The 25,572-nt window shown below is 35.4% G+C and overlaps 2 protein-coding genes across 7 annotated transcripts in view; both read left to right on the top strand.

Moving 5' to 3' along the window:
* The first annotated feature begins 8,642 nt into the window (after positions 1-8,642).
* Positions 8,643-11,723, top strand: LOC128223424 (zinc finger MYM-type protein 1-like). Its single transcript, XM_052932705.1, has 2 exons — positions 8,643-8,920; positions 9,665-11,723. Exons 1-2 carry the CDS (start codon positions 8,643-8,645, stop codon positions 11,721-11,723), a joined length of 2,337 nt encoding a protein of 778 aa, XP_052788665.1.
* A 3,421-nt stretch (positions 11,724-15,144) lies between these two features.
* The window catches only part of LOC128224157 (hemicentin-1-like), a 46,448-nt gene continuing 36,020 nt past the window's right edge, over positions 15,145-25,572 (top strand). The window contains exon 1 of one of the 6 annotated variants that reach the window (XM_052933874.1): positions 15,145-15,161. The gene's annotated coding sequence lies outside the window, so the exon portion shown is untranslated. Of the gene's footprint in view, positions 15,162-16,440; positions 16,530-21,185; positions 21,340-22,960; positions 23,025-24,309; positions 24,411-25,572 lie in introns of those variants that run through there. The other 5 variants (XM_052933873.1, XM_052933876.1, XM_052933869.1 and 2 more) reach the window with 5 other exon arrangements.

The raw sequence follows: 25,572 nt of genomic DNA, 5'->3' as shown, positions 1-25,572 counted from the left end.
TCAAATCAGCAAACAAGACTTTAGAGAACGTGTTAAAAGGAGTGTTGAAATCGGAGGATGTGCAAAGCTATATGTCAAATAAAGGCATTCGTTGGTCGTTCATAGTTGAACTTGCGCCATGGATGGGCGGTTTTTATGAGCGACTTGGTGGATTAGTAAAACGAACACTCCGAAAAACACTCGGACGCAAATTGTTGACTAGCGTACAATTGCAAACGTTGTTGAAGGAGATAGAAGCAGTTATAAACTCTCGTCCGTTAGTATACGTTGGTGAAGACATTAACTCAAGCATCACGATAACACCATCTCACTTTATTTCACCAAACATGAAATTTAGTGTTCCAAACATAGAGTACAATGAAGACAGTGACTACAGTCCCAAAAATAAAAGTGCTGATATGCATAGACTCCTATGGATTTTGATGTCAAAGAGTCATAGTCATAACACACTCTATCCTCACACTTTGAATGGTCATAATCTTAAATCTGCCTCAACGGCATCCAATGTCGGTGACAATTCAGCTGTCATTTCGGTCCATGCATATTTCATTCAATTTTCCATATAATCCTGACAACATGGCGCTCGGGGGGGGGGGCGGGGGGGGGGGATCATAATGTTTGACAAACATCTCTTGTTAGTGTTTTAATACGCACTAGTCGATCTCTGTCTAATGGGGTCGTTCTGCGAATGCTGATTGAATTTCTGTAATTAAGCCTCTAACTGTATGATGACCTCTCATTTTCATTTACTCGTGTATTGGCCTTACTTTTACTTAAATCGTCTTCGCTTCTTTTCATTACAGAAGTAACATCAGAGACAGACATCGATCTATCTACTGTGGTATGGACAAAAGATGCCGAGCTGGATGTTTCATGCACAGAAGACACAGGCCGACCCGAGATAATAAGTTCCGCTCTTGTGGAACCAGGAAAATGTCTATTGGCCGACATTAACAATAGATGTGTTAAGCTTGTAGTTATTAACGACAACAAGGTCTTGTCACGCAATGAACTGCTTGGACGCCCTTGGCAGATGTGTGCTCTCCATAGCGGCCACGCAGCTGTTGCTCTTCCAAATGCATGCAAAGTACAGTTTGTAAGCGTTAAAAATGAATCAGTAATTGCTGGGATAAATTTCGAAGTATCCGGTTCATGCTATGGACTAGCCTACACTGATAAAAGCCTTTTTGTATTCTACGAACACCACGAAAAAGCACCAGTATACTCGTATGTTGACAGATTATCGATGGCTGGAGATGTGTTGCAATCATTTTCAATAAAGACTAGAGTTGCACGATATATAACCGTTAACTCTTCCTCAATTTACGTTATTGAGTCTGGCAGTAGTCGTGTCTTTCAAGTTGATTTCAACGGAAGTTTACTGAACACATATGATGACCCGTTGCTAAACTTGTCATCTGAATCCATCAAGGTCGGGAAGGAACGAATACTAGTGTGTGCTCGCAGTCCTCGTCATGTAGTTTTGATAAACGGAAAGGAGAGGAACCTGAAAGTTATCTTATCGTTAAAAGACTTTGGGTCCCAGAATGACCCGCACAATTTATCATTCTGTCCAGTGAGCAGAAATCTTCTGGTTGGATTGGAGGTATTCAGTGCTGTTATTTAAAACCTACTCCGTATTACTGTAGGATGAATGGTACGTTATCGATTGTTTTAAATGTTGGTGTTGTAAGAAACAATACAACGAAATTTTGTATTCCATTTTTTCATCTACATATGTGCAACAAGAACGCAGCAAGTCAACTGTATGTCTACCAATATAACAGTATAATTAAAATCTAGAGGCGGGAGTATCATATTGAATACCAGAACACCGGTCACCGGGAAAAGGACATGTTACGCATCATCATAAAATCTACGTTAAGAAGGGCATAAATAGTGTGTGGTCATATGTACTAAAGGAAACTATATAATTTAGCGCACTGTATACTATCTAGACTCTAAGTAGATTATTCTTTCGTTCATGTTTTTCTGTGAAATAAGGTGTCTTATCAGTTAAAATAAACAGTGGAAGTTTCACTGCAAGCTTAGAAGCGAAAATAACATCTTCAAACACTACTTTTTAAAACAATTGCTATTACTTCCCTTTGATCAATTGAGTATCGCACTTTTAACACGGAAAATATTGTACAAAATATAACTACATAATAAAATGAACATTACTTACCATTTTTACGTTTTGGCTATCCCTCTTCCAAACGTTTTCTTCAAGCTAAATGGTCCGGAACATCTCCTTTCGTACACAATCATTACAAACATAAACAAGTGTTCGAACAATTTTTTTTACATCGACTATTTGAAGAATAATGGGGATTATACTACTCGACCTGGTGTCAGCGTCAGCGTCAGCGTCCGGTTAAAGTTTTAGAAATAGTTGGCATTTTCAATACATTGATAACATCACGTGATAATGTTAATCAACCAATCATGCAACACGCAACAACGAAGCGTTCAAAGCCGTTATAAAATCTGCATTCCCACATATTGAACGCTTTGACAACTTTTTTATTTCTTTTCTTGAAACGAGCCAATATATGTGAAAATTTATGCAAACAAGTCATATAAGACTGCTGACAAAAAATTAGATCGCAGATTTTTATATTTATGTTCAAAAATTGATGTCTCAAACCGTTAGTAACGGTTTTAGCCATAAAACATTAGTTTTCGGACGGAAATATGAAAATCTGCGAAATGATCTTTTGTCAGCAGTCTTTTATCACTGGTTTGCAGATATTTACGCACAAATTTGCTCATTCCAATACCAAAACAAATGTAAAAACGATCGTGAATCTCTGAGAGTGCAGCTTTAAGGCTTATGAAAATTGTGGTTTGCAAAGATGATATTTAAACAAATATTTACATTTGCTAAAGGGTTCCAGTTTAGTTCTGACACTAACACTCCTAATGTTTTGCCACACTTTATATCGTCATACAAAACGTGTATTTTACAATACAAAACATTAGCGAGTCCCTTTAACTCCGGCCTGACTTCCTTATGTTTTAAAAGAAAATAGTTTGTAATAATTATTTGTTTGATGTTACATGTAATTTCTTTTTTATACTGTACAATAAATGAAAAATGAGATTGTTGATGGGTCATCTAGATATTTACTTAAGATAGGGAATGGTAGGTGTATGAGTTATTACCAATATGTTAACAAACATTATGTTTATAGTAATAATTTTATTTATTAAGGTGTACATGTTTTCTATTTTAAACTTAAAAACACGACTTTTGTTGAATGAAAAATTGTTACTTTACCAGTAGCAACAATGCTAGAAGAAAAATGATTTCAGAGTATCAATTATTTTGTAGTATTGTGTAGAATACATATATGCACATGCTACATATTGCAAAACAATGAAATGAAACACAATATGATCATAGGAGATATCTAAAATCAATAGAAAATACGTTTTGTTTGATTTCCTAATATACAAATAATTCCTTTTTTCCATGTTAATACTTGTATTTTAAATCAGTGCTTCTGGTGTCACCATGTAAGATTTTAAGTATCTTCCATGGCCGAGAGTGTAAGATAGGTTCATTCCGACCCGAGCGTAGGGTGTTTTGCGGAAACGAGGTTTACCGAGTTTCCGCAAAACACCCTGCGCGAGGGTCGGGATGAACCTATCTTACACGAGCGCCTATGGTAGATGCTTTTTCTCCCACCTCAGTTAAACAAAATTAAGTAAAAATGTATATTTTTGCTGAAACTCTTGTGCTTAGTGAAAATAATTGCGTACCGATATGCGATAATTCGTGGTTGTCATGGATATTCGCACAGTGATTCAGAGTATGTAAATGGTCTGATCGGTCTTTAAATAGTTCTAAGAAGAGTGAAGCATTATTTCTTGAAAGGTGCGTGAAAACTGTTTTCTGGTGACATTTGAAGCGAGAAATAATTAACTAGCGTTCTAAATATTGCCACAAGACATGGTTTCCATGATGCGCTACACACGACAGTCTTCAACAAGGGAGGTAATTACAATGTGGTGTCCATTAAAAGAAGTTCCATACGGGCATTTTATCTTCGCCCGTGGGCAAGATAAGAATTTCTAGCGTGGTGAAATTAATGGATCTACTTATCTGAGGTGGGAGAAAACACATGTAAACTTAACTATTCAAACTTCAAAATCAGAATGCCACAAATGCATCATCTATTCGATGTTTATCAGATCTTTTTTCAAATAAATTTGAACAACACACATAGAAATGTTACTTATTTCAACCAATCAATGTAAGCGATTATCGCGTGGATGACATGTTCTAAAATTAAACACAGAAGCAACTGGCTCCAGATTTTCACCATTAGTTTTTTAGGCTTGAGGGCTAGCTCAGGACTTTTGTAATAGACCACAAACATTCCACTGAGTACATATGGAGTTGAAAATCATACTTGAATGAACCAGATTTCAATGAAAATCAATTCATGAAACATTCCTGGAAACAATCATTCATTTACAAAATAAGTTCATGTTTAGTTAAAAGTAAGACTGTGTAATATGTTGCATGTATTAACAGAAAACACATTTATTAAAAACGGATATAAAAGGGAAAACTCCTATAAATTGGAAAACTCCTGGCAGTTCTGGGTTTGAGCTTATTGGAATAAGATTACATAATAATTCTAAAAATAAGTTACTACAGGGGATGTAACTCAGATATACAGTACATAATTAATTCAGTGCTATTTTTTCCCTTCTGTATTGCTCTAGCAGTGAAAAAAGCTAAATGGTGAGTGAGTGAGTGAGTGAGTAAGTGAGTATTGCGGGAGCGCGGACGAGCGAGTATCCAATAGAAGGAATCGTCGCTCAAACCGTTCAGCACTATTAGTGCATTCATTTACTATGGCATCAAAAACAAATCATTAAGGTATAAGTGGTTGAAACATTTATTCTTTTCTTTCCAAAAATAAAATAAAAAATAAACAACACGAAATGTTTTCTAAAAAAAGCACAGACCATGAATAGCCATTTCATAACACCCGTCCCCTACTATGTATGAGCAGAAAGATGTATCATTCCATAGAGGCGCCAATTGTAAATTGTATACATATGTTCGAGCATTTACCTATTTATCGGACTTAACATATGATATTTATGGTTAGATTTTTCAAGATTCAACACATTTTTTAAGAAATTTGAACACGATCATATTCCTCATTACATGATAAAAATATAATTCAATTACATGTATACATTACACAATGATAACACAATAAGTTTGAATGTGAGACACGACAGATATAATATGATCACTATTAATAATCAGTATTTTACAAATTAAATATGTATTAAATAATTATGAGAAAATGTTAGAAATGCTTTGCAATATTGTTTTCCAATGTTGATGAATCGGAAAGAGTGCTCAAAACAATTAGTATAACAGTAGAGATCTCCGTTGGATCGAGACTATTCTATATTCCAAGAAACGATACTGACCAAAAACTTTCAGAAGCAATTGTTCCGACCAGTTTAATTGTTTAAACTCACGAAAATACAGGAATGGACACTAGAGTAATCGCTTTTTTATTCTTTTAACACAAATACTTGAATTTTGGTATGATTTTAAAGGGACTAGACACAAGATGTTACAATTACAAGAAAAAAAGAAAATTGTAAAAAAGTTGCATGAAATTGATAGCATTGTGTACAACTCATTGAATCTTACTTACTCATGTTTCACATACTTAAAGACATAGTTTAAGGAATGCTTGGCATGACAATCCCCTGCAGTGCATCTCCTGCTAACTGCACTGATGTCACAGTAGGAACCAATTCCCTGTTTATTCGTTTATTAGCTCATGGCCATTTAGGGTCTACTTATATAATAAAACTTCCAAAACTGCACAGCAGGATATTCAGATCAGAGATCTGATAAGACAATTAGGCAATTCGATTAAGATCAATACACAGAGGTTGTGTACACTTATAGAAGGCCTTTAACGTCACATGTATCTTTCGCCCGGACCAGGTCACTTCTGTTGTGATTGGTTATGAAATCCTTTCTACGGCCATTCGCACTGTACCACTGCCCCTGGCATGTACAGAAGTTGTCAGTTCCTTGCAGAAGTGAAGGCACCTAGTACTGGTTAATCGCCCAGGATAGGTGTGCGGTGGTTGAACTGTCACTCTGGGACCCTTCAATGTGCTCACGCCGGGACCCGGAGTATAAACTACTAACACCACCACATGTATCTTTCGCAGTTTTTTTGCGTATTCTTCCAATTTGGAATTAACTCTGTTTGTGCCACGTGGACACCATCATCTTTTAAAAATAGCGTAGGTATATTTATCTGTACTAATCGCGTGTCTTTCAAATGCTAAATTTACACACTTTAAACGGGGAGGCCGTTATTTTCTTTAAACGGATAAACTCAGCTGAGACAGCGACACAGTGTTGTTTTTATCATGAACATTTTGAAGAAGTAATGTATTTTTCGATTTAGGGACTATTAGGTGTCTAGCCCCTTTAAGAAGATTTAAGATGTTAAGGGCATGCTAAATCCATGAGTCAGTTCCGTCTCTTGTTTGCGATTGACAGTAACTTGACGTGGAACCAATTGATACATTATCACAGTGACTAAAATAGCCCTTTAACCCTCAATTTGTCCGTTATTTGTCAATTGAATAATTTGAGAATTAGAGATCTCAGGCAATTGACTGCCCCGCCCTTGAATTACAATGAGCCACGGAGTTGATACTCTGTGGAAGTAATTTAAGATGGATAGGGGTGAATCACTATGTGCACGATATCTATCAGGTAATAGGTTTTGTTACAAGCGTAAGAATGGTAAATAACTCAAGGGATATTATTTTTTGCTTCTAAATTCTACAATTGTAATTTTGAAACCTGACCGGCATGAAATATAATATAATTACATACTAAGTATTATGTAATAATAATAATAATGATGATACTACTACTACTACTACTACTACTACCTCTACTACTACTGCTACTGCTACTGCTGCTGCTGCTGCTGCTGCTGCTGCTGCTGCTGCTGCTGCTGCTGCTGCTGCTACTACTACTACTACTACTACTACTACTACTACTACTACTACTACTACTGCTTCTACTGCTTCTACTAGTAATAGTTATAGTTATAGTAATAATAATAATAATGATGATAATAATAATAATAATAATAATAATAATAATAATAATAATAATAATAATAATAAAAATTATTGTGAAAGTATCCTGTAATATATTTGAAAAAACTATGATAGTTTAATCGGTGATCTGAATTAATTTCTAACACTAGAGTTTCAAACATCATTTTAAATTAAATAATTATCCGAATCACGCGTAACCCGAACCCGATACAGATCAGAATGTGACGTTTAAATAAATGGAAAACTCATTTAAGCATTGGATTTAGTGGTTGATCCCAATTTTCTGGACGATTAAATAATTAGTCTCCTGATACCGGAGGTCTAGACTTTACGTATGCAACAGGGTGGTCCGTCCACATATGTCCCTGGGTACTTGTATTATTAATCAATGTTGGATGTTTCTTCCAGTCTTGACACGTTCCTGGTAACATTTAAATTTTGGCCGAGGATGCAGCGTTATACAAGGGACACTATTGGAATGAAGTGTCACCTGACTGGAGGGATCATGCCCCCCCCCCCCCCTAAAAACACACACACTCCACACACACACACATATACACAAACAAAATACATTTACTTGTCCCCCCTTTTCTATGCACCAATCAATTGTAGCCACGCCCCCCCCCCCGGTCGGGGCTATACCGGGGATAACGGGGGAAATGGGCCGGTTTTTTTTTTTTTTTACCTTCGAGGTGGGCCCGAAGTGCCGAGTGAGTGCGGTGGTTTTGTTTCCGCGCCGAAAGTAGCAGGGAATACTTATCTAGGATTTCCCGGGTGTGCGGTGGTCATTTAGCGGGGATTTTACCAGCAGTGTGTCCCCGCTACCAAGGATTGGCTGGACCGAAAGTCAAAGTCCCCACTATTCCCCGGACTTGGGGGCCGTGGTTGCGTAAGGGTAATTATGAATTCATCTGCCGTGAGAGATGGGCAGAAGACAATCTAGGGCGGCGTCCACTAAGTTGTCCGCATTGTTACTTTATAACCTTTTATCCGATCATCACCAAAGTATGGGCAGAATAGGACTATCTCTGCAAAGTACGATAACCAGCCAAATCACTTCAGAGGTATGGCCTTTACATTGCTTAAATATTATAGTTATAATTCGCCATAATAACCATTCACCACATGTCTCGATATCGACTAGACTAGATATCGACATGACACAGGCAGGCGCGTAGCTGCCTTTACGCCAAGACGCCCGGGCGTGCACATTATTTTCACGAGTTTACTTTTATTGAATAAATAAAAGTATTTTTTTTTTAATAATTTAAACGAAAAAAGTGTGTAATACTTAAAGTAAAACGGCACATCAGGTCATTTACACGCCACTCTGGGTGACCCGGTCGATAACTGTGTCATACTATGACGTCACAACTAGTATGTCATCCACTACATATGAAAGTGACGTCAATATATTTTTAATATTTTATTAATTCATGGCGGTCGTCCTCGGGCTGTTGTAAAAAATGAAAAAAACAAAACCTATGACACTGGACAAAATGTTCAAGCGGATGTTTGAAACCGCGACAGCGACTGCGTGCCCAGAAGCAACCGGCACGGCACCTTCGGAGCATGCAAACAGCATGGACCTAGATCTATCTGCCACAGAATCTGACAGCACCAAACCTGGACAGGCTCAGCCAGTTAAGTCTACCCACAGTGGTCCTTCATATCCTGATATAGCTACTGCGGCAAGTGGAGAACTTGAAGCAAAGTGGAAATGGTCGATATTGAAAGACACATGGACTGACTGCCATATGTTCAACTTTCCCTCAAGGTAGGTTGTGTTGTCTTTTGAATGCAAAAAAATACAATTAAGTGACACGCAGATTTAAAAATCCCCAACTCAAGTAAAAATTTAAAATGCAAATTTCCAGTTTATTTTCAATTATACTTCATTGCAACATGGCATGCTTGTGTAAAACGTTGTTTAACATTTGAGCATACACAATTTCATTGAAGTGTTGTGGGTAAAAACCGAGAAATCTGCCTTTGAATTTATCACTCTAATTTGAGATTTTCCTAAGAAGCTTTATGAATACGCCCCCAGTCTGACAGACCTTTAAATCTCGATCACGTCGTCGATATTAGTTAAGTATGTAACATATATGTTTAGTCATGCTTTTTACCCTTAGCCGGGCGGCTACGAAAATTGTCGTCTGCTAAAAATATCGTCTACTTCAATTTTAAATATCGTCCGATTTTCTTCAAATTTGGTATACCCTTTTTCTAGTATTAAAAAAAACTTGGATCCAGATGAGATACTCGGCGTCTGGTCTGGATTCAAGCTGTTTGAGTAAGCATGAATAGTCGCGAATAGCAGGTACAGGGTTAGGTAAACAAAATAGTGTAGACCCTAGTTGCATTATATTTTAAACATTTATAGGTTATGGTAGTTGCATCAAAAAAGAGCTTTGGTAAATTTATAATACAATTTACCGGACACTTCTTGGTGAAAACTGTTCCTTGATAGAAGTCAGAACCAGGTCAACTAATACATCTTTTGTTTTCTCTTTTGTAGAAGCATCCATGGGAAAATGAGAAAGCTGTCATCAAGCTGGTTGACAGACCACCCCTGGCTCAGATACTCGATTTCTACAGATGCCTTATTCTGCGCCCCCTGTTTCGTATTTGGACGGAAAGATGCGAAGGAGAAAACTTTCATCAGTACACCAGTGAAGGATTGGTCCAACCTAGCCAAGTACGTCAAGAGGCACGAATTAGCAGAGTCAAACCATCACAATGTTACAGCTATGGCGGAACATTTTCTTGATATACAATCAGGTAAGATGGAACCCATCACAAGTTCTGTATCGGACAGTCACAGACGCCTAGTGGAGCAGAACTGCCATATTCTCAGGAAAATTATAGAAGTAATCGTCCTTTGTGGTAAGCAAAATATCGCTATCAGAGGTAATACAGAAGAACGAAGCAATTTTTTAGCCATACTGCATTCAAAGGCAGCAGATGACCCTATCCTAGCACAGCATCTAAATGTTCCAGAAAATCGTAGGGCAACATACACATCGCCCGACATACAGAATGAACTGATCTGTTTGTGTGCTGAGCAGATACAGATCGAAATTGTGCAGGCATGCAATGATGCAGTCTGTTTCGCTCTTATAGCCGATGAGTCGACCGACAAGTCAACAAAAGAACAGGTGTCCGTGTGTCTGCGATTTGTCCAACGTGGAAGCGGTTCCCAGCAATTTAGAGTCCGTGAAGATTTTCTTGGATTTGTTCAAGCAAGTAGAACAACTGGCGAGGTACTTGCAGAACTACTCTTGACCTCTCTTGAAAATCATGGAATCGAAGTAGATAAGATGCGGTCTCAGGCTTATGATGGTGCCGCAAATATGTCTGGAAAGCACAGGGGCGTACAGGCACGAATTCGTCAACGGGTGCCGTCTGCGCTGTATGTACACTGTAGAGCCCACTGCCTCAACCTAGCAGTTATGCATAGCAGCAAGGACCCATGCATAAGGTCAGTGATGACAACTGTGCAAGAGGTAGGGTTTGCATTTGATTATTCGGCCAAAAGACTAAACTTCTTTGTTGATGAACTTGCTGCTGACCAAGACGCACAGGAAAAGCTGAAGAAACGCACCAAACTGAGAACTCTGTGTGAAACTAGGTGGACTAGCCGAGCCGATGCCCTCTCAACGTTCAAGTCAGCATACAGCGTTGTTGTTCATGCCCTTGAACAGCTACAGGAGGATGGCGATGACAAGGCAGGCCAACACTTGGCGTCGATCATGAAGTTTGACTTCATAATCGGACTGGTCGTTGCTGAGCACGTTATGCAAAGTACAGTTCCGTTGTCTTATCTTCTTCAGGCAGTCGACTGCGATTTGCTTGAGGCAACGCGAGAAAGTCAAACCCTCATCCGCCAGTTTCAAAACGAAAGGGCAGACCCTAATGTCTGGGAAGCATTGTTTCAGAGCGCTAAAGATATTGCAGCAGAATTTGAGATTGAACCTTCAATGCCCCGTCTTGCTCAACGCCAACGAAACCGGGCAAACCCACCGGCCAATGATCCACAACAGTATTGGCAGCGAGCTCTCTACTTCCCTTTCTTGGACCATTTGTGTCAAGAACTTAGCGACAGATTGATTGTGGCCGAGGAAAGATTCCGTGCACAGTACTTGATTCCATCCAAGTTGAACCTTTGCACAGACGGAATGGTGGATCTCATTTTTGCGGGGTATTCGGTGGACCTACCTCAGGGAAACCAGTCATTCCATAACGAGGTTAGGCGGTGGAAGGCTAGATGGCAATTGATGGATGAAAATGACAAACCAAGCACATTGGGTGAAACTGTAGCATCAACCAATCCGGATCTTTACAAGGGAGTTTATACAGTACTCACCATTCTTCTGACCATGCCGGCATCATCTGCTACTGCTGAACGGAGCTTTAGCGTTATGCGCAGGGTGAAAACCTACCTGAGGTCGACGATGCGGACAGAGCGCATGACAGGACTTGCCCTGATGCACGTATATCGGGATGTTAACATTGACATTGACCAGGTAGTGTCTAAATTCGCTGGAAGCAAAAGCCAAAGGCTTGACTTTGTTTAATGAATGTGTTCACAAATAAATAAATCAGATGTGAAAAGAGAAATTTGTTTCAGTATTTTAAGGCAATAATACGTTTCCAAAATGCGTCAGATGTCACCATTTACATTCAACAGTTTCAAAAAATTCCGGGGGGGCATGCCCCCAGACCCCCCTAGCACTTCGGCGGCTTCGCCGCCTCAATGGGCGTCCACATTGATTTTGATCCAGCTACGCGCCTGACAGGTGAACAACGATTTGCCACAAGGTGTGCGTGCTAGCGTTTTTAATTTGGAAATTGGTATTTTCACTGTTTGAAACATATTTTATTATCGCACTAATAAATCTCCATACCCCCCCCCCCCCCTGCCCCCTCATATAATGATTAGAAAATACATTATAATTATTTAAGATTTGACAAAAAAAAAATAGTTGGCTGTAACCAATAATCAACATAGTCGCTTCCCTTGTTTCGAAGTTAGCCATGAACTCTCCGGGAAATCAAGAAATTGATTGACAGATTCAGCGTCGTTAGAAATGTGAGTTTACACTCATGTTTACAACTTTCGATCAAACATAGTCCAAGCATCTTAGACTTTTTCGTTCATTTGGCTCCTGACTAAAAAGCTTACATCAGAAGGACATAATATACAGGGGCGGTTTCAAGATTTCGAGTTAGACTTAGAAGGGGGGGGCGGTTTGAGAGTGCTTATTCCCAATTAGTAGGAGCAATTTATGATTTAAATGAGTTAATTGGGGCTTGAGGTCGTCCCAAAGTAAAGATTCAGCCAATTTAGTCTGATATAGAGCATTCAATTGCATTCTCTACATATTGTTTCATGGAAGTAAACTTGTATAATTTTAAAATCCTTGCTAGTGATATATAAACCATTTATATGTCTGTGTCACAACAAGTCCATAATTGACGGCAGGAGTCTTTATACAATTTTTGGTTTGGCAGACTCATGTCAGGGAAACATGAAAATGTCTAAATGATTACGTTGGTTTCCTTGAACATCAATTCTTAAAGTGGCTAGTGTCACAACGAGATTAAATTAAGAATATTTCATTTTAAAATAGCAGTATCAATCAAATTGCTAGTCATACATGGGAGACATTGATTGAGCATGTTTCCATTCAAGTTCTTCATTAGCAAGTCTCTAGGGCTTATCAGAAAAGAACGCCACTTATCAGCCCAGCCTGATAATGAACTGGCCAATTAGCTGATTACCTATGGGATTTATTGATGCTTCTTAGTTCATTAACAGAGCTGCCTATACACCTTATGATCAGTAATAATGTGTGATTCATTAGAAAAATGATACTACAATCTATTCTACCAAACCTATAAATATAATAATGTGTATATGTCTGTGATGATTTTATGCAGTGGATCCTGTTTTAAGCAGCATTAAGTTATTTTAATTCAAGCAAATCAATAATTGTAATTCTGCTGATGTAACGCACATTGTTATACCGTTTGCTATTCAGTCCTGACAGTATGCGTATTTTCTATATTATTACTTTGAATAAAATAATTAGAAACTTGGCTGTAAAATGATCATAAAGTTATCTGATTTGCTTACAAATAAATCATTTAGCTGAACATGAAACTGTGAAATGTATTATTCTTTCCTGCTTTCAGTGTGGCTGTAACATAATCCCTGGTTTCAATAATCACCATTACCTTGGAATAATGGAAGACAACAGGCCAGGTACTGATAATTGTGAGATTGTCAAGTGATGCAGGTGAATTAATTAGGCACCCAGCTGTGAAGTATACCCTCCCCCTGCCCACATAGAGGATAGACTGGTGGTATAAAAGGTGTAACTTCACAGAGGCTCTATAAGAATGGGCCACACATTTATATTTACAAATTGTATGTTTTAAATATCAATTTTGAATTGAATATGCCCAAAAATATTCCTGTTAAACCCATTCTGGAATAAATGTTTTCCCATGGGACTCTCCTACTAGGTGAGCCCTACCATGTCACTCATTGTCTTTTCTATTCAAGCCCTGCTCTGAGATGTTGACAATGGCAAACAGACGTGCATGTGTCATTATGGCTCAGGGTAAATAGAACTGTACAACTCATATAAGCCCAGCTGTTGCATGCAGTTCTTTTATAGCATAATTGATTGGTAGAATCATGAATCATTATGCCTGGTGTATAATATAATTTAAGATATAAATACTGGTGCCATCAGGCCCCAATTTCTCGAACCTTCTTAAGCTTAACAGGCTTAAGTAGCTTATTGCAATTGGCCGAAATACATACTTAAATTAAATTTTGATAAACGAAAAAAGGTTAATTGTGATTATCATAAAGATAATTCCTTTCTAAAGTATACACTCATAAAGAAATAAACATTAAGCATATTATTGAAAAACAAAAATAGTGAGCTTAGCTGCTGTTATAAAAGACTTCCTTTTTTATATTTCATTTATTGACCACTATATAATATACAATGAACATCATAAAATTAAACATTTTACATGTGTAACATACAATAATATTATAAAAGACTTGAGAAGTTTCGAGAAATTGGGGCCAGACGCTTCTCTGAGTCCATTTTGCCACTTCTTGAAAATTTATTTCTATGTACATGTATCCGTATCAGTGGCGGATGATTGAGATACAAGATTTAGGGTTAGAGGGGGTACTTTCAATGTACACCCCTTTCCTGAAAAATGTACAGCTTGAATATGGTTAGGGGTCATCTCCTGAGAAATATTTTGCTATTTCAAGTATTAAAGGGGCATACTGGTGTAATCAGTACATATTTTTTCGGATATTGATATAAAAATGTTCATGATAATTTTAGGGGTATAAGCTAGTTCTTATCAGCTTAAATGATAAAAAGCTTATTTGAGGTAACTGATTTTGTATTGATGTTGTTAAATCATGTCAATCTTCTTCAGTGTTAGATATTTTTTATATGTTTGTTTTCAATCTTCAGTTTTATGAACATGCTCTCGTTTGCTTTGAAATTTCACTTCACTACAGTACTAAAACCTAAAACAATACTTATCTTTTTCAGCCTGGTTGATGTTTTATGGCCATCCCCTGCAAAATCAACTTTGTCACCAAAGGTAAAGTAGCACAGTAATTTATATTCACTTCAAGAAGTACTGTGCATTAATCACACACAGGTAACCAGTCTATATTGGTCAACATGAGTAATATGCTGTTGCCACAATTCTTGTGGTTTCCTCACATTTAACAGATTTAGGACACCACTTCTACTACTAGTGAATGCTTTAATAGAAATAAATGAGTCTTATATTATAGCTTTTCACAGGTTCAAGTGATTCACAGATTTTTTTGTGGTATTTTTTTCTGAGTTTTCAAATAGTTGTGGCTACTTTCATCTAATATCTTCGAAAGAGCAAACATTAAAGAAAGAGCAAACGATTAAAGAATACATATGAAATAGGGAATAAAAAAAAACTACAAGGTAAACTTTTTTCATTGAAAAATTATTTTTATCTGATAAATGAAATTTCATCATATGTCATTCGCGAATAATTATAAAAATAGTAATAATATACAATTTGACTGGGTTAAAATTATTCTCATATATTTAAAAAAAACTCTTATGTTTTCTTTACATTGTTTTAGATGCAGTATTCTTGTGTTCAATTTACAATAAAGTATACTTTTTTTTATAGAATTTTACACTCCCAAGGGTACATTGCCTACGTCTTATGTTTTAGACATTTTTTTAATAATTGATATCAAATTATAAAGAGTTCTGCTGAATTTCTTATCTATGTTTGCAGATGTATGATAAATTGTTTATCAGTTCATCGCCATAGAGTAATAATAAATCTTGTGCAGTTCTGCAGAGAAGGTTAATACCGGTACTCCATAAAAACTATGTATTAAAATACCTCTTCATATTTAGGTATGAATTGAGGCTGTTGGTTTTTAGCTGATAATGAGATACCATTTTCCTTGTTTTAATAAAATAGAGATAAAATATAGGAAAATACAGAACTTGTCATTTTGTACAAACATTTATGAAACAAATTAAGGAAATGATATAAAGCAAGCCTTTGGCAACGAATGTAAAATTATTTTTATCACATGACACACTCGTCGCCACAAAAAAGGAGGATTTAATTCATTTTATTTGATAAAATGTTAGATGGGGGAAATGATGTAAATTCAAGTTAGATTGCACTAGTGTAATACAAAAAAATATGCATTGTTTATTTACTACACTTGAAACAAGGAAGGTCATTTGATTAAAATTTAAAGATGGTTCTTAGGAAGGATACAGAGTTTAATTTGAAAGAAAGGTGCAGAAAACACTGTATTTTTACGTAATTGAGACAATAGTAGATCACCGTAAATCTGTTAGCTCTCACCAATCATTTAATATGTTTTCAGGTATTAAATAACAATGTTGTTATCAGTAATTAAATGCATTATTTAGTAAGACGTAAAAGGTATATCACTCAAAATTATGTTTGTTATACATGTGTTTGTATTGATTTTGAATAAGAGTGTCACTTTATGTTCCTGCTTTCTCATTTGATTCTAAAGGCTATATTGGTATTTTTCTATTGCACAGTTGATGGTATCATTTTAATTTATTTCATTTTTATTACTTTTCTTTGACTTTAAAATATGAGCAGACTTATTTTTTTTCCTATAAAAGGAAATTTTATATAACAATCAAAAAGTTTAATTGATGATGGGGAACAACCCTGTTTAAAATATTCATATCTGTTAAACAAATTTGCTAGTGATGGAATGGCATGCGACAAACAAATGCATGTGGAATTGGATCCAATATATAATTTGGTTAACAAAGCAGGTAATTATAGAGGGCTATTTAAATCTGATTTAGTGTCATGTCAATTACCTTTGTAATTTGTTATTTAATTTGCTTTTAAATTTGTAACTTGCCCAATTTCGTTGTTTTGAATTTGAACAAGTCTTTAAACATTTAAATAATGTGGAATTGTCCAGTTAGTAATAATTTGACCACTGTATTTAACTTTAAAATGCATTATTATCATTAGAAAAAGTACTTTTTTTAATTTTATTTTTTATGGAACCAATTAAATTGTGAAATATCTTAAATAAAGTATTAATCTACCAAAATAGGTATTGCAGATTACGGAAGAGTGCACTAGTGATAAGTTTTCTGCCTCTTAGCCAAGAGGTCATAGGTTCAATCCACAAAACTGTAGGACATGTTCTCATGGCCTTTCATGGAGGACACCCATAATGGTTTCTACCCAGGACACAGGCTCCAGAATGATCCACATCAGCTTATAACAATTTTCATGATAAGCTTGAATTGACTGATAAAAACTAACATTTTGTTTGAAGTTTTCCAACTGATAATGAGATATGAAATTAAGTTAGTGATTTTTTCATTCATAAAGATGATAACAGCTTGACCTGACAGTTCAAGGAAAATGTTGAGTTCTGGCTATCAGTACCAGGGTATGATATCCCATGTTTATTGTGATTGGAACAGGCATGTTTATGGGGGTAAAGTGCACAAACATCTGCCTGCTATCAGGACGGCATCTCCCAAGGAGATGTTTCTTGTCAGTCTTGCTTATGTCAACCCCGAAAAATTAGCAAAAAACCCTTCCTGATGAAAATGTGCACTGGGCAGGTTCATGTTTTATCATGTTACAGGAAACATGCATGATGTGTGTGTGTGTGGGGGGGGGGCATTACCTGTACATGCCTGTTGGAGATTTTTGTTTCATTCTTGTTAAATTACTTCACCAGGAAACATTGCATAGTTAATATCAACCCTCACTGGACTATATTCTTGGACTGTGTATATAAATGTATACATGGTAAAAGGATTCTAAAATTCAAATAACAAGAAACTGAAAAGTCATTTGTTCTTTTCGTTTTTTTGTATAAGGAAAAAGGATTCTAAAATTCAAATAACAAGAAACTGAAAAGTCATTTGTTCTTGTCTATTATTTGTATGGTTCTTTTAAACCGGTTCGATAAAGTTTGAATATTGTTTTGACTACAGAATTTACAATGGTCTGCCACCTTCATTTCTAATATTTAACCACTCATAAATCAACATTTTTTCCTAAAATTTATGATATTATTTTAGGGATAGGGTATGGTGAGTTATTGTAAGGGTTAAGTTAGGGGTTAGAAAAAGGGTTAGTTGAAAGGCATTCAAAAAGTGAAGGATCAAATGTTAAAGCTGCACTCGCACAGATTAACCGTTTATTAACCGTTTCACTTTTTGTTTTGGAACGAGCCATTTTTTTTTGCGTAATATCTGGAAACCAGTCATATTTAACTGCTGACAAAAGGTCTTTTTTCTTGATCACAGTTTTTCATAATTACGTTTAAAAATTATTAAGTTTTATGGCTAAAAGTTTTTACTATACGCTTTAAGAAAAATGTTTTTTTTGGCAGTATCTCAATCAATTCAGATCTGTTCTATTGTGACATCTCTTATATGAATATGACTGAATTGAAAGCATTTATGCTAAAATCAGCTGATTCTGACACAAAAATAAATAACAAAAAATACAAAACTCCCAATCTGTGAGAGTGCAGCTTTAAATTACTCCTTTTGTTGAACAAACTTTAATCAGCATCTTAAGTTGTCACAGACAAAGGAGATTGCTTTTTTTGCTTATGAATGGAATAAAAAAAGAGACACATTATCACTTTTAAGCTCTCTCTTCTCACAGAAATGAGTTTTACCTGGAAGTAATCAATAAGCAATCATGTCACATGGTCTATTGATTGTCACCAGCATCTCTGTTTAATGTCAATCAAATTGTAGAATAATTACTTGGAAAACTTATACTTCAAAAGGACTTGCTTGGAATGATGGAATGATTTTCTTCATTCATCCACTCACGGGTGATTGGTTTTTTGGCACTTTTGAATGTATTGCATGCATAGATTATCATAACACATTAGAGAACAAGGAATTTATTTAATGAAAGCGAAATTTATAAAAGGTATGTCTTTATGTTTTGAACACATAACTTCCAAAATTTGTATTATTTTGACAAATATGTGGATATTTTTTATTTTTTTATTTTTATTATTCTGTCACAAAGATAATTTCATGATCAGTCCACAGATGCCAAATTATCACACATTCTCGGATATCTTTCATGATTGTAGCTTAAAATAAGCTGAAAGAAAGCAAATAATAATACACTGTTTTGTTGTCATGGTAGCACTGTTGTCATTTCAGTGTCATCGTTATCGTCAGGCAAATGTTTTAATGTTGGGCTTAAATATAAGGATTTTAAAACATGTATGAATGTTCGCTGTGACAATATACTGACTTAAGCAAGTCTAATAATATTTTGACTAAAATAGTCATTGACTCAGCTTTGGTCAGCTTAGAAAAATGAAAAGTTGTTGGCATGTTTGGTGGATTCTCACAGTCATGCAATAATACACATTTTGCATGGTTGGTACATTCTCACAGTCATGCAATAATACACATTTTGCATGGTTGGTACATTCTCACAGTCATGCAATAATACACATTTTGCATGGTTGGTACATTTTAACAGTCATGCAATAATACACATTTTGCATGGTTGGTACATTCTCACTGTCATGCAATAATACACATTTTGCTTGGTTGGTACATTCTCACAGTCATGCAATAATACACATTTTGCTTGGTTGGTACATTCTAACAGTCATGCAATAATACACATTTTGCATGGTTGGTACATTTTAACAGTCATGCAATAATACACATTTTGCATGGTTGGTACATTCTAACAGTCATGCAATAATACACATTTTGCATGGTTGGTACATTCTAACAGTCATGCAATAATACACATTTTGCATGGTTGGTACATTCTCACAGTCATGCAATAATACACATTTTGCATGGTTGGTACATTTTAACAGTCATGCAATAATACACATTTTGCATGGTTGGTACATTCTCACAGTCATGCAATAATACACATTTTGCATGGTTGGTACATTCTCACAGTCATGCAATAATACACATTTTGCATGGTTGGTACATTCTAACAGTCATGCAATAATACACATTTTGCATGGTTGGTACATTCTCACAGTCATGCAATAATACACATTTTGCATGATTGGTACATTCTCACTGTCATGCAATAATACACATTTTGCATGGTTGGTACATTGAATTTCTCACTGTCATGTTATAATACACGTTTTGCTGGATTCTCACAGTAAAATTTATAATATTCGTCAGCAGTCATTAAGAAAAAGCACCACCAAATCTCAAAATCATAAAAAATAAAAATGTTTACATCTCAATCTAAATCTGCACTGATCCACTGCAGTGTAAACCATCTTTTCCAAGCAATCTGCCGAAAAAATGTTTATATAAATAAGAATTTATGTAATGGAGTGTGGACTGTTTTTTTCTTAGAATGTAGTGCCTGTTATAGCCTTGGTGTTGACAGCACTAGTAGATGTTATTGTGCAAAATCTTCTGTTGGCTGTGCAACATCAAAATTGGAGCCAAGGGGACACAGAAAGCGTGTGCACCCCCTAAAAATGTCTTAGTGAACAATTCATGTCAATATGGTAGAGAGATTATGCATAAAACACCAAAATGTATCATAGACTAAAATGAACTCAAATCTCCCTTTCCTTACCATTTTGCTATTTAGAGCCATTTTGAGGGTTCCTTAGGAAGAGTGTGCATGTCTTTTGCAGCGCACCTCTGAAACATCAAATTCTAGACCCGACCCTGAAATCTGCAGGTTTGTTTGTACAGGATGTATATTGGTGGTGTTTTTTTTTGCTTTCTGACTTGCAGTCATTTATTCCCCTCTCGTTAGCATTTGTAAAGTAACATCTTAGGATTTCATGCCGGTATCCATTAAAAGCTTTTACTGTAAGTTTATACCCTCTGCTTCACTTATTGTGGTTTCCTTTTCAAACCATAAAGTTGTTTCATATTTCTTAAAGTATCTGGACCATTTTTGCGTGTGAGTGTTTTCAGGTGTTGAATATCTGAATTTTGCATGTCAGATATTTATAATAAAATCAGATCCGCAGCAAATTTTCAAAACAAGTAAAAGGGAGAAATAAAATATCAGTTTTCAATTTATTGGGAAATATAATATTAGTTATCTGTGCTAGCTTTCATTTTAGTGTATATCATGTGTTAATTTAATAGCTTTTGTATGGTTTTCATTTTTCTTCACACTTTGATAAGAATTAAAATTTTAACAAATACAAGTTTTATATTAAATAACTATTCATATCTGCAATGCATGAAAATAAAGAGTATTCTTTTTACATAATGTGAATATTTACGATTTCATCTCATTTCCATTCCGAATGTATAACTCGATGCTCCAAGGCAGATGTGTCAATTTTGACGAAATTAATTTACATTTTACTCATTGCCGGCCCATATTTCCATATTTAAACCCTCTTATACCTGGTACTTTTGCCGGTCAAATTGTTGATGTAATAGTTGAGGGGAAGATCTAGTATCAATATAGGAAGTATCAACAATCTGTGAGGGGTGACTCATATTGAGAGTTTAAGCTAGCTAGGTATTTGATAACCAATTAGGGTCTGAGTCAAGTGCCCGATCACTTTTAACTGGATTTGATGGAGCTAATGAGGGCTTACTGATCACTGTAAGTATATTTATTTGACACTTAATCACTTTCTAATTTATAACCCAGTGTTAATTTACTTATCTTGTCTATTATTTATTTTATTTACATTTTTTAGGTATTATCCAATTTTGGACATATAACTTTTACTGATTTTATTATTTATTTTAATTTTGTACCTAAATATATTCTCTCAAGAGATCATTTGCCTGTTGATGACAAATGAGGCAATGGCCCAAGCATAAAATTATGTGCCATTGTCTTCAACTACTAGTCATGCCAAAACTATCCCCACCCCCACAATGTTATTATGTATACACCCTGGGGTGTGTTTGTTATGAAACTGGTCAGCTCATGAGAGGTTTATGAAGTGTTTATAAGGCTGAAATGATCCTACCATCTCTGTACATTCTCACCATGGATTGGCACAATATTAAACACTTCACTCTTAGACAGGAGCTAAGGAGCAGGTTCCTCAGATAGAGCCATCGACAGTTTTATTTGAAATTATAGATAACATCTTTACTAGATAGTGAAATACTATTCAGCCTTCATAACTTCCATGACAGAATAGACTTCTGGGTTAACTAAATTGTCAGCCTTGAAAATAGTATAGAAAGTGGTATAGACTATGCACTCTGCCCTTCTTTTAATTTATACTGAATGATTGTGGGAGGAGAGGGGTGTGTAAGATTGTTAGTCATTTTAGGTTTTTGGAGCATAGTGCACAGACAATGTAACTCTGGTTAGAGCTACACTGGTTGCTTTAACTTGCACCAGTGTAAAGCACTGTCAGGCAGGACCCCCATTTAACGCCCTTCTCAGACAATTAGTATTTTTTAAGTGGTGGGGCGGGGAATCAAACCTGCTACCCCTGGATTAACAGTTAAGTGTGTTATCACTAGACCACAAATCTGCCACCTGTGGGAGTATAGGGGTGTGGATGGGTTGTATATCAATTACATTACACCGATTTCATCTGTGCACTTGACTCATTGACAGGCATTTAAATTTTGTTGCTGATATGGTTTGCTCTTGCCCTATTTTTTCCAATGTAACTGATGTGCAAAATGGATGTGCAAAATGGACCTCATGTAAAACCAATTTCTATGGTCAATTGACAGCAGGTCTATATATGTTGTAGTGTTGAGAGAGGAAGATTAATCTTATTGACATTGTGTAATTTCCCTTTGTTTCTTATACACAAATGTCTGAAGTTATCAGAAACAGAGATGACAGCATTTATCAAGTCAACTCAAAATATAGGAATTCTTTTGTGTTTTAGCATTTGCTTATATTATTTGTTGAAATATTCTGATTGTGATATCAGTAATGTACTCACATTGTTGATAAGTGTACCATCCTTTATTAAAACACCAGATCAAAGCTTGCTTTTCAAGACCTATTAAAAAAACAGTGTCTTTAGACAAAGGGAGGGGTTAGAGCGATATGGGAACCGTGGACCTACAATAAAACTCATGGTAAGGTAAACTCTGAGAGGCTGATACATCTATGAGTGTCGCTACAGCTCTAGTCTCGGCAGTGGCTTGCACGAAAGCTCCAACAAATCATTTTAAGAAAATCAAGTGGAACAGAAGTTTAAATAGTGCACTCAGATTGCACCATCCTGTGTGAATATACAAAATAAATGCAGTTAACTCTTTTTGTTTATTTTTTTACAACTGAAGGATTTAAGATAATAAAAGGTAAGGAACTGGATAACAGAAACTTACCGTGTTAAGTCGAATGTAACTGAAGTATTTGAAAGAGAATAAAAGAGAGAAAATGGAATTTATATTACCAACTTATAACTATTATTAAATAAAGTTATTAGATAAAGGTATAGTTATTGTATATAATTTCAATTATCAATATTTGTATTAATGCAATCTTTACACTTTTTATCACACTTAAAGTTTGATTTTTTTTTTAATGTTTCAATTATTATTATCAATTGTATTTACAGAAACTTATTTGTAAGCACTATTTGATATGTTCTGTTAACCTTTATGCAAAACATATTCATGTCACATAAAAAGTCATCTTAAATGGTATAAGAAATACTGCGAGTTGACATAATGTCATTTATTTGATTAATTAGAAAATAATTGCATAATTGATTTTATTCTTAGATTTTGCTTTTGAAATAATTATATTTAATTCATATAGAGAAGTAGGTGACTGCAAGTTGCATGCCATGTTTTTCTTAAAAGATGCACTCTATAATAAAATACTCCCAATTAAGATGTTCCACAATTAATACAATTGTTTTAATTAACTGGAAAAGGATGAATAATTATTGAAAACAATGATTCTTATGGAGGATACCGTGTTTACTTTGAAAGAAAGGTGCAGAAAACATGGTATTTCTACCTTATGTGACGATAGTTGATCACTGTAACTCTTTTGGGACCCACCAGTCATTAAATATTTGTGCATTTTTAACTATTAAATACATGGTAACAATCTTGTTATCAGTAATTAATATTTTCCATAAATGCATTCTTTAGTAAGTAGTTAAAGGTTTATCACTCAAAATTTATGTTTGTTATACATGGTTATGTATTGATTCTAAATACAAGATCACTTTAATGTTCTTCTCTTGTAAATGGTGATTTTTATGCCAAAAGAGCATATGAAAAGCATGGTTATACAATTTCTGAAAAAAAGTGCATGTTACTTCAATGCATAAAACACTTGGCTGTGGGTGTTAGGGTGTGTGCGAGCCAACCTAAGCCTGGTACTCATTACTCTAACAAGGCAACAAGCATCCTGGCTCTGGGCTGGAAATGGATACACTTCCGACCAAATGTTGGTGCAAAATCCTTCCTAAATGGTGGCAACTTTAGATGGAGTTACATACTTCTGGTGTTAGTTGTTAAGTTTCTTAAGTGCTGCTTGTTTTGTCTGGACAAGAAAACATGTACTGCATTTTTCTGTGACTACATATACACTGTAAGATTAAATGCAAGATTATGGCACATGTTCGTGGGGAATAAATGAACAATATCAGTCTTTGTGCTTTGGATTCTATGCAGAATTAAATGTTGTTTGGACATTATTTGACCATCAATTAAAAAGCAGCTGAAAAGGTTGTTCTTTTTATTCTTGGCTATGTAATATAATGATAAATTTGATTGTTAGTGGAAACTTGCTTGGTATAACTCGCAAATTAAGAGCAGAAAATCTAAATCAATTATGAAATCATGGTCTTTCTCAGCATCTGTAGCCATGCAGCATTAAAATGTTGTTAGACCATTATGAAATTGAAAAACAATTGAAACGGTTGTTTTTTGGTCTTGTGTATGATATAATGATAAATTTGATTGTTAACGGAATCCTATCTGGTATAAAGCATGAGTTAAGAGCAGAAATCTAAATCAATTATGAAAACATGGTCTTTCTGAGCATCTGTTACCAGGCATGGTCAATATAAACTGTTACGCCTCTGGTCATGGGGCGGCGATAATATTTAATATTGCATTGATTTAACATCAGTCATGCTTTATATCGCAGGATAAGGATCCAGCATTCTGCTTTTTAGTACTTTTAAATGTCATTTATCCTATGTATGACTAAAGATGGGTTGGATTTTTTTTCTGAGAACCTTTTTTGAAAACCTAAACCAAATGCAAGTTTTATAGCTCTTTAAAGGCATACATGCCATGGTTTTCAATAAGCTTGCATGTACACTGTAATACAATGAAAGCTTAGCTTTAAAGGGACTTAAGACACCGGATGAAACAATTGCGAAAAAGAAGGAAATTGTTAAAAACTTACTGATATTATTGTGATATCATTGTGAACAGCACGTTGAATCTCACTGAATGATGTATTACATCATTTTTGACACATGCATCTTTCGCAGCAAAAACTGCGTATTTATCCAATTCGAAATTTACTTGGTTTACCACAAAAATTCCTGAAAATTAAAAAATAATGTTGGTATATGTACCTGAACTACTCATGTGATTTTTTCATTCTAAATACACCTTTAAACGGGTAAACACAGCTGAGACAGTGACAAAAATTTTCTTTGTAATCATATTTTTAAATGATCATTGGCCTCATACTAGTTTGTATTGATAAGTCTTAAGGCTGTTTTAAAGAAATACAGTATTTGTTGATTTTTGAACCATCCCTTTAACTTGATAAATATTCAATATTGCCGAGAACCAAGTCTTGGCAATAAAACAAGATATTTCTCTCCATATAAGCCTATTGCATGACTTTCCGATGACAGCTTGTTTCAGG

The sequence above is a fragment of the Mya arenaria genome, chromosome 17 (genome assembly GCF_026914265.1).
Source record: "Mya arenaria isolate MELC-2E11 chromosome 17, ASM2691426v1".
NCBI lineage: Eukaryota > Metazoa > Mollusca > Bivalvia > Myida > Myidae > Mya > Mya arenaria.
The sequence above is the reverse complement of the archived record's forward strand: the minus strand, read 5'-3'. Positions and strand labels throughout refer to the sequence as shown.

Coding starts and splice junctions, on each gene's coding strand:
- LOC128223424 (XM_052932705.1), top strand. CDS start 8,643: ATGTTCAAGCGGATGTTTGAAACCGCGACAGCGACTGCGTGCCCAGAA. Junction 8,921..9,664: donor ATGTTCAACTTTCCCTCAAG/GTAGGTTGTGTT, acceptor TCTCTTTTGTAG/AAGCATCCATGGGAAAATGA.